The sequence below is a fragment of the Malurus melanocephalus genome, unplaced genomic scaffold (genome assembly GCF_030028575.1).
Source record: "Malurus melanocephalus ecotype Western Australia unplaced genomic scaffold, MMel_1.1 scaffold_31, whole genome shotgun sequence".
Classification (NCBI taxonomy): Eukaryota; Metazoa; Chordata; class Aves; order Passeriformes; family Maluridae; genus Malurus; species Malurus melanocephalus.
Window position 1 is genome coordinate 2,278,838 of NW_026623263.1, and position 10,056 is coordinate 2,288,893.

Below are 10,056 nucleotides of genomic sequence, written 5' to 3' on the forward strand. Positions count from 1 at the left end.
CCACAACAAAACTGGTAAGGAGAAATTTCCATTTCACAAACTTAGGAGAGCTTTGTCAGAGGATTCTGTTATTCACCCAGTGCAATGCCACTCTAACAACTTTGTCTAAAGTCACAGCATAGGAGACAAACACATKAAGCCCACAGCCCACACACTGCTGTGGGCTTTCCTATATCTTTAAGAACTAATAGTTATGAGGATTATTAGATGAAACACTACATCTTGCAGACAGGTTTAGGGACTAACCCTTAGCAATACTTGTTCTTCAAATTTTCTGCAGAGAAGCAAAATTGTCGCTATCATTCTGCAAAACTGTGATAACAAASAGAACAAAAATCCTGTGGATTGGATTTAATCAAAGCATGAATGGCATAATGGAAGAACTGGGCCACACCTTAATTCAGGCTCATGTTTTATTAAATCACAGTATATAAACCGTAGCCACAGTTTAAACTTTGGAGAGGGACAGACATCAATGCAGTTTTCCAGCACATCTTAGAAAACTGYATCATATTTCTCATTGTCTTTTTAAAAATAACTTACACACAAAGTTGCACATATGACTGCAATCCACCTGGCATTTTGACTGATGACAAAAGTCAGAGGTATTCCCATACATCGTCATTCCATACTGGTGCAGATCAAAATTTTCACCAAATTAAGCACTGACCTTTGAAGTTAACCATAATATATGCATAACTTGCTCATGAACAGCAGCTGCAAAATAATTATTTCCTCATACTTGTCCAGATTAYGAAAGAATAAGTGTATGGACCACAATAATACTTTTAATTAATTCTTGTTAAGTCTGGGCTGACACCTTCAGCAGACTCTTAAGAGACATGAAAATTTCAATAACCTCTCCCTGTAATTCAGTAAAATTCTTAATCCCAGTAAGTATGTCAGCATATAGTGCACTATKTAACAAGCATATTTCACAGATGAGGAACTAAGAAGAAATTCTGGCAAACTACTATAAACTACTGTGACACATAAATAACAACTTACTGCCTATAATTTACATTATCGACCTCAGCGTCCTGAGGGCAGGACTTGCAAGAACTGCACGTAAGGTACACACCATAACTCCCGCTGAGGAAATGGGAGGGAGACGGGATGCTCCCGACAACTCCCGGGCGAGCTCCGCTCGGACATTCAGCTATTCGTAGAATCAATTAGGTTGCAAAAGACAACTGAGATCAAGCCCAACCAATCAAACATCACCGTGTCAACTAAACCTGAGTGCCACCTYCAGCCCTTAAACACCCCAAGGGACGGTGATTCTACTACCTCCTCGAGCAGTCCTTTCCAATATCTAATCACYCTTTTTGTGATGAAATTTTTCCTGATGTCCAACCCGAACCTCCTCCTGGTGTGGCTTGAGACTRTGTCCTCTTGTCACTGGCTGCCTGGAAGAAGAGACCCCACGGTCCCTACGGCCACAACCTTCTTTCGGGGAGTTATAGTGACAAAGGTCTCTCCTCAGGATCCTTTTACCCAGAATAAACCAACCAGGGCCCCTCAGCCTCTCCGTACAGAACCTGCGCTCCAAATCCTGCACCACCTCCGTTCCCCTTCTCTCGACTCCCTCCAGCACCTCAACGTCTTCTTCGAGCTGAAGTGCCCAGACGCAGACACAGCCACTGAGGTTAGATTCCCACTTCCCCTATTTCTCTTCGAAGACGTCCGTAACCCTTTTTATCAGTCCGACTGCCTCGCAGCCGAGAGCCGGACCGGAGCACGGCCCATCCCCGGCCCAGACCCACCCCGTAGGAAAGGCCACAGCCCAGGGCACCCCGATCTAATGACACCGCCCGCCTCAAGCCTAAGGTTCCGCAGGGAGCCGCCTCACCTCCGCCAAGCCCTGCGGCTCGCGGCCGCCGCCGATCAGCCACCGCAGCATGGGGAGCCGGCCCAGAGCCGCGTTCGCCCCTCCTGCGGCACCGGCGCGGCGACAGCGCTGAGGGACAGGCTGCTCAATCGAGCTCCGCGCGGAGACACGCCCGCCGGCGGGAGGGGCCGGGCGAGGCCCGAGCAGTCGATCGCCGAGCTGGTGCGCTGTGAGGGACGGCGGGCGCTGTGGGAGTGTCCCGGCTGCTGATACGCGGTTCCGTGTGGCGGGCAAGTGGAATATTTGCTGGCGTTTTACCTCTCTGTCTTCCGATGTCAGGAGAGATTTACCTATTCTCTTTTACCATTACTATGCTGCGTATTGCCACATTTCAATTACGTTGTTACCATTTTATTGTGACGGTTTGCAACTGTTTCTTGAAAGGGAATGAGTGCCAAAATGTTTTCCAAGGAACAGRTTTCCCTTGGCTATGGCTGTTTCCATCCTCCCTTGCTGAAATCCCTGAGAGCTTTGACGCTCCTGTGAGGATGGAGCAAAAAATACRAGTAAACTTACGCAGTCACTGTCCTGCTCTTCTGCGGCCCCTCACGGAATCACAGAACTCTGGGATGGGTCAGGTTGGGAGGGCCCCAGTGGGTCATCTTGGCACCAGTAGGTCATCCTTACTCAAGCAGAGCCATCCCAGAGCACATGGCACAGGATTGTGTCCAGATGGTTCTTGAATATCTCCAGTGAGGGAGAGTCCACAACCTCTCTGGGCAATCTGTTCTAGTGCTCAGTCACCCAGACAGTAAAGAAGTTCTTCCTCATGTTCAGGTGGAATTTCCTGTGCGTCAGTTTCTGAATATTCTTCTTCTGCTATTGCTTGGCACCACCAAGGAGARCCTCGATCCGTCTCCTTGGCACCCTTCAGGCAGATATAGACATTGATGAGGTGATGCATTCATCTTTGAAGCCTTTTGAGTTTTAAGTAAATGTGGKGCAAGATCACAAAACCCATAATGAAAGGCCACACAAACCCCATTCTTGAGCAGACACAGGTGACGGAGAAACCCCTGAGGTGTACAGATGTGTCCAACAGGCACTGCCCTGGGCATCTTAATGTACACGTGTCACTTGCTCTGATGTTTTTTCCCCAACATTTTTTTTCAGATAACACCACACGATCACTGAGATTTCCCTTAGGGCAGGAGATTATGGTGCTTTTCTAAATCACAGAATGAAAGAATGGTTTGGGTTGGATGAGACCTTAGAGCTCATGTATTTCCAACATACTGTTGCAGGGATACCTTCCACKAGACCAAGTTGCTCCCCCATCCAGCGTGGCCTTGAACACACACATGCCAGGGATGGGGCATCCACAGTTTTTCTGGGCAATCTTTTCCAGTGCCTTACGACCCTCACAGAAAAGAATTTCTTCCTAAAATCCAAGTTAAATCTACCCTCTTTCAGTTTGAAGTCATTCCCTCTTGTCCTGTCGCTGCATGCTCTTGTAAAAAGACYTTATCCAGCTTTATTGTAGGCTCCCTTTAGGAGCTGGAAGGCCACAATAGGGTCGAGTCAGAGCCTTCTTTACTCCAGGCTCAACAATCTCAATATTCTCGGGCTTTCTTCACAGAAGAGGTGTTCAACCCTCCTAAACATCTTTTAGTGACCAGCCTGTGTGTGTAAAGCCYGGGATGCATCTCAGATCTAGGACGAAATGACACTGTAGTAACTTAGGTTGKACAAGTATTGGTAATGCGTAACCTGAGTATTGCCATTTGTTAMCTGCTGTGAATTCCTTGCAACTTTGTAAAAAACTGAGGTTGATAACAGCCACAAACTGGTTTTAAAGCACTTATTTACCTACTTTAGCAAACTTCTGCTTTTCCTTTTCAGKTCAATCACACTGATTTCCAGCTCAGACGTGCAGTTCCTGCAGACTAAGGGCATGACCAGTGGAATTACTTTGCGCATGCAGATACCCCATGCCAGGGTTTCCATGGTAATGTTCTGTCATCACCAATCTGGTCCTCAGCAGTGTCYCTAAATAATTTGGTATATTCCCCAAGCTGGCAAGTGTTGAGTCATTTTGTTGCATTTYATTTATTGGAAGGAAGGACTGAACAGCATAACACTAATTACAGTTGTATGACCTGTATGACAAATGACCACAACCTCCTTTCACTATCCCCTTCGCATCTGAAGAAGGTAGAGAATTAGAGAATTTGTGAGTAAAGTTGAGCCCAGAAAGAAGGAAGACATACAGGGAAGGTGATGTAAGCAGGTTTTTTTCCCCTTATTTCTCATTATCTTACGTACTCTGATTTGATTGGCAATAAATTAAATTAAATTTTTCCCAAGTCAAGTCTGTTTCCCCTAGATGGTAATTGCTGGCTGATGTTTCCCTGTCCTCATCTTTACCCAAGAGACCTCTGTCATACTTTCTCTCCCCTGTACAGCTGAGAAGGGGAGTGATAAAGTAGCTTGCCAGGCACCTAGCATCCAGCCACAGCCAACCTACCACAGGGACACTTCAGGGAGTGCTTTTTGTCTCATTAATTAGAACTGACTTCAGAATTCTGCTTCTGAGTGTCTTTTAATGCCTTCTTTAAACTAACAAAGCTGTCTACTTCCAGAATTTCTACTCCATTTTCCATTTCTCTACCTTTGTATGTTGCATGAATTTCCATATGCTTCTTCTTTGAATTGATGCCTGAAAAGATAGGCTAGAAATAAAACCCATAGATTGATGTCTATAGAGCAGGCATTTGTTTATTACAGTGCTGGAGGTGAGGGGTTTCTTTCCACCTCACTCACCCACCTTTGTCTAATGTTGTGGTTTATTCATACAGTAAGTATTGCTTAATACCACTATGTCAGCATGACATCATCATATATGTGTCTGGAACTAATTTACATAATATTATCTCATGGTTATAAATAATTTTTCTGTACTGTGCTTGCACTTCCCCAATTWAGGTGGTCTTGGGAGTCTTCTTTGATGAAGTCTCAAGGTCTTCCCTGCATCTGAACTTTTCAACTTTGTCTTCAGAACATGCGCAGATATGGTGTTCCTTGGACTTGCTRGAGCTAACTGGTCTAAATTCTTTGTCTTGTGGCTAAYTGGCTTTACATTTGTCAATTTCTCATTAGCACATCCTGCTAATACACATCCTGTTTCCCAATACAACTATACTTGTCTATTTTTTGAGGTTATCCACTTGGCAAGTTTTTGCTTATTAAGCAACTAGTTAACCATAGTTGGCTATTACTTTGTATAGGAAGTTATGATTCAGGTTATATAGAAAGTTATGGTTGAGGTCATATAAGTATAGAAARTTAGGTTTCAGGTTATATAGCTATCTTAAAAATCAAGCTATATACGCACCTTTTAACTTTGACCCAAATTGTATAGGCATCAGAATCCTTCTTACTRTCTTAAAAAATTGGTTTTGTTGTTACTATTTCAAACATCTGATGGACTGTGCATTTCAAGGAAGSAGAAGCAACTTCTCTGTTTCCCAGTGTGGTTGGTACAGGTGCTGTGTTTGTCATGGTGCCTGGTAAAGAGTGCAATCGATCACAGCATTGGGTTTGCCAGGCCAAGATACAGTGTTTTCTGAAATTTATGGCTATTGACTGTTGGCAAAGGATTGTGCTCAGGCTCTTAAACTATGCAGAAATTATGGCATGTTGGAGGATAACACACACTACAGGAAATTTGCAGCACAKGTTGTGATTACATGTGCACACTCTTACACAAATGTGACCTTCTTTGTCCCCAGGCCTTTGTATCTGAATGGAGGAATACTTTTTCTTCCCAYCTTCCAGCATGATGGCTTCCCTTTYAACTTGCCCCGGTAAGATCCTGGCCTCTGCTGCAGAGACTAAGCACAGAAACTGTCACTAGGTTATTTCTTGCTTTATTAACCAACATTTCCAGTATGTCACATTAATTATATACCYCTTATAAATTGCTGAAGCCTCAATTAGAGTTTTCTCAAGTTACACAGTTCAGATTTTTCTATAGATTTTATTCATTGAATAGAGTCCCTAGGAGCAAGTGAACAATTTACAATCAGTCTTATTTTAAGAATTACTTGGAGAGATTTTGACAAAGAAAGTACTAGAAAACACAATTTTAAAGGTGACTTCTCTAAATCAAACCATACACCTTTGAGATGTAATTGTGATTCACTTTCAAAATTCATGCCTAATCCAGACAGTATTTTCCTTTATGTCTAATAAATATATCAGATGAAAAGTGCCTGCAAGGATTTCACACTCTGCCAAGATCAAATAGAGTCCAAAACACTTTGCAWATTAAAGGAACAGAAGCAGAGTAGATGGTAGTTCAATTGACAGCATATGCTACAGTCCTCCACAACCAGCATATGTGTCTTAAAATTCCTTGTACCTRTTTCTTGTATTCAATGGTGGTTAAATCCACCCCCTCTGAAAATGGCTAACTTTACATTCCCAGGTCAGGTGAGTGATACAGAGGCTCAGATACTTGTTATTCCTGCAGAGAAATTATCCCTTTCTATCCATTCACCCTCTTAGGAGTACAGCATGGCCCTGGGTGATGTGGCATAACACAGCTAAGTGTCACTTGCATCTTTATGGGGCCTGAGGCCATGCTGTCTAATCAATTCACTTTGTGACTGAAGATTATTAAAAGTGCTGAGAAAAAATGGACCCTGTGGCTCTTGCRAGTTCAAGGACACTGTGGTAGATCTGCAGTGTGCCACCAGGGCACCCTTGGGGCACTCCTTCCAGGTTTCAATGSATTTTGTCACATCACCACCTATCTCCCAAATAACCACCGGCATTTAGAGGTTTAGGAGAAGGGTAAGAGATCATCCAGTAGTACCACCTGAGCACATTGATTTTCCCCTCTTGGCCTGAGTCCTGGTTGCACTGGTATATTAGCTTGATTTAGGWGACCCTGAATCTAAACTCTAGGAACTTGTGAGGAAATGGAAGTTCAACCACATGTGTTAATTAACTCGACCCCACATATCCTAAGGGGATCTCTGCAGTTCCAGCCATGGCATTGTCTCTGAGAGAAATGTGTTCCCACCTTGACAAAAGATTCAGCTGCTTCCCTCATGAAATYCTGGAGTTGCTCATGAGCTAAAGAAATGTATGGGTTAGGATTCATAGATGAAAATATAAATAATTTTGTATTTTTCTATATTTTTGTGGTGCAGGAAAAGGCTATGTCACCCTGTAAYGCAGCTACACTTGAAGTCACAGTAGAAATTCACATTGCCCAATTATATGGGGTCACCTTTGCATGCTGTCTTCTTTCTCTGTTGATCAAGCGACCTATGTTGGGAGTAATCACAAAATAACTCTGCCTCTAGAAACAGGCATCCTTCATGGTCCACCTTGCCACAAGGACACCTAAGTTCCCAGATCTTTGGTCCCAGAGCAGTTCACTAGATGGAAGAACCCATCAGTACCTACCTGAGTGCTTCAGGGTCTTAGGACAGTGATGCAGCTCATCATACAAACTGAGATGGAGCCAAATAGCACAGTGCTCCTRTCTACCCCTTCATGGAGAATTGCAGTAGACTGGGGAGAAATCACACTGCTCCTGGCCAAGGGAAAATGAAATGCTGGTTTGATGAAATTCTCAAGAAAATCTCCCATTTCCCCCTGCTCTTAGATTTAACACCTTAGTAATTTTGCAAATGAATCTGCAAAAGTGCAGATKAATACTAGTAATGTGGAGATGCTACCCATATATTTCTTACAGCCTTCATTTGTATTTAATTGTAATTTCTGGGAAAGATTTTTACCGGTTCTCACTTTTGTCATCCTGGGTTCACATTTCCTGAARTTAGAGTTGAGGAAGGTCTTACTTTTAATACTAGCTTATTCTGTGTATTTCCGTCTTTAATGCTTTGACTTTTCAGTTTGTCTGTGCTTGAACAATCACTTTTCTGCCTCCACAAACTGTGGCCTTCTCTGTCTGATGTAATCTAATCTTTTCTATGTGTTGTCAATAAATAAGATTATTTTTTTGTGTTTCTTGTGTTTGGTTTATATCTATCTGTGAAAAATAGAGTACCTTGCACGGTGCATAGTGCTATGTTTCTCTTTGCAAAGCAGAGATTTTATGTGCTTCTTCAGTGCTCATTTCTTTTCTTATGTTCTTGCTGAAGGTCTAAGGAAGCAGGTGCCATAAAATGGAATAACACCTGCATGAATTCCTCAACGTCTGACTGTACTTCATGAGGAAAATGGAGTGAACACTTTTTTTTTTTTTATCTGAAAGTACAAACTGCGTGCTGCTCTGATCCAAAGTGGAGTGTGATGGCAATATAAGCCCCCAGGTGGCATTCTAACCTTGTTTTTCTAAGTCGTTTGTTTTCATAAGGAATGGCTCTGATTCTTTTGTTTAAAAAGAAATTTTCTTSACCCTCATGGTAGATTTGAACAAAGAAATTAAAGCCATAAGATGAACCTTTTTTTTTYCCCATTTGAGGTTTCCAATTTGTACATGTTTTGTTGATTCAAATGCAGTAGCTTCAAACCCAGCTTGAAATCTGATAGATATTTGAGAGAACAATGTAATTTATACTATATTCCAGATATTAAAGTCCGTAACCTGATGATGTCCTGCAACGCCTATTCAATAAAAGATAGCATTTGAATTTTGAAGATCACAATTGCAGTAAAATACTTTGCAACTAATTTATGAGAAAAGCGTAAATCCAATTGTGACTAATACCTTACAACACAAGGATACTAACTGATGTTGAGTTGTAATGAAATCCAGGCAGAATTCAATATTATGACTATGTGAAACCAATGTGATTCTGGTTGGATTTCTGTTTCCTTCCAGGTGTACCACGTAGGCCTTTCCAAAGAGCACACCTTGTACCTTCTAACTTAGTCATCTTTTGGTASTGAGGGCGCTGATGGTTCATCTTTAGCTTCCTCATTCAGAGGGAGGCATGGCTCCCACAGAGATTTACTCAGACTACCCCAYGTAGCTTGTCAGCTGAGTTGCTCCCTGCTGAAGCATTTCTTTCCCCATCAGCTTCATGGTTCAAAGGTTGGGGTCTAATGTTACTTTTGCTTTATTCGCTTTCAACTCTCTCATACCCAGATGTTACTTTGTAAGTAAATACATGCTTTCTTCTACACTATCTGGTAGATGTGAGAGGAGTGCCCACAGAAAACCTTCACAGTCATGCCTCAAATCCTTTCTTCCAACTTTCCTCTGCAACAAAACCCACAACTTCCTTAGAAACTACTGGGCTGATGTGCTACAAGTCATCCTTAGAGCACTGATCAAAACTGTCAATTATGGGCACCGTGGGCTGCCGCACCTGCAACTTTTCGCAACTGCTGCTTGAATTTGGATTATAACCTCTTTGAAAGGCAAACCATTTTAGTTTGTATTTGTGCAGCACTCAGACAAATAAAATCTTTGTCCCTCTTTAGGATTCCAGTGGGATATGGAGCACAAATACACAGTAATCATATTTAATAAAGCAAATGGAGCTAATTTAAATTGCTGCTTAAAATATATCATATGTAATAGGTCATAAATAAAAATCGACCTACACGCTGCCCTGGATATCTTTCAGAGTGTACTTTAGAAGGAGTCACTAAGTCAGAGTATCATCAATCACAGTTCCTAAAGCAACAAAACCCAAATTGCTGCTGCACTGTTAGACTCTGAGTAACCACAGGGCACAGAGGGAATGTTTGAAATTCAAACTTCATCTGTCTTTGTTGTGTTTCAGCCCTAAAGCTCTCAATGGTCCTTCTGCAAAGTCATTTCAGTGTATTTTTCAGTATAAGGACCAAGTCTTAGTTCATACTAGAGTTTTGCAGATGATATCTCTGGGCTCTGGGCTGGAATGGACAAATGAAAAACTTCTTGAATTTCAATGGATTTTGAAACAAAGCTATGTATGTTTGTCCACAAAGGCTTCTGAATTACCCTTTGGACTGTCTTGCACTGTGCACATTATACGTTTCTGTTTGGTTGYTTTCCTATTTGTCAAACACATTTTTTCATCCTAAGTTTTCTAGTGACATTTAGATATGGATATGTTTAAGTGTTATGGATAGACTTCAAATTTTGACCCTCATCCCCCTCATATTAAGCCCAAAAAATTATCACAGGGTATTCTCTTCTTCCCTAATTCAGAAATGCTTTAGAGAATCCTTTGCCCTTACAAAAAAAAAAAAAA

General features: G+C 42.1%; 1 protein-coding gene across 2 annotated transcripts in view; it reads right to left on the bottom strand.

Annotated features, from left to right (window-relative positions):
* Window positions 1–1,987, bottom strand: part of WDR41 (WD repeat domain 41) — a 24,861-nt gene extending 22,874 nt beyond the window's left edge. The window contains exon 1 of one of the 2 annotated variants that reach the window (XM_057363846.1): window positions 1,853–1,986. In XM_057363846.1, coding sequence (XP_057219829.1) covers window positions 1,853–1,903 — 51 coding nt within the window. In that variant the 5' untranslated portion in view covers window positions 1,904–1,986. Of the gene's footprint in view, window positions 1–1,852 lie in introns of both variants that reach the window. The other variant, XM_057363847.1, reaches the window with a different exon arrangement.
* Between the last annotated feature and the right edge of the window lie 8,069 nt (window positions 1,988–10,056).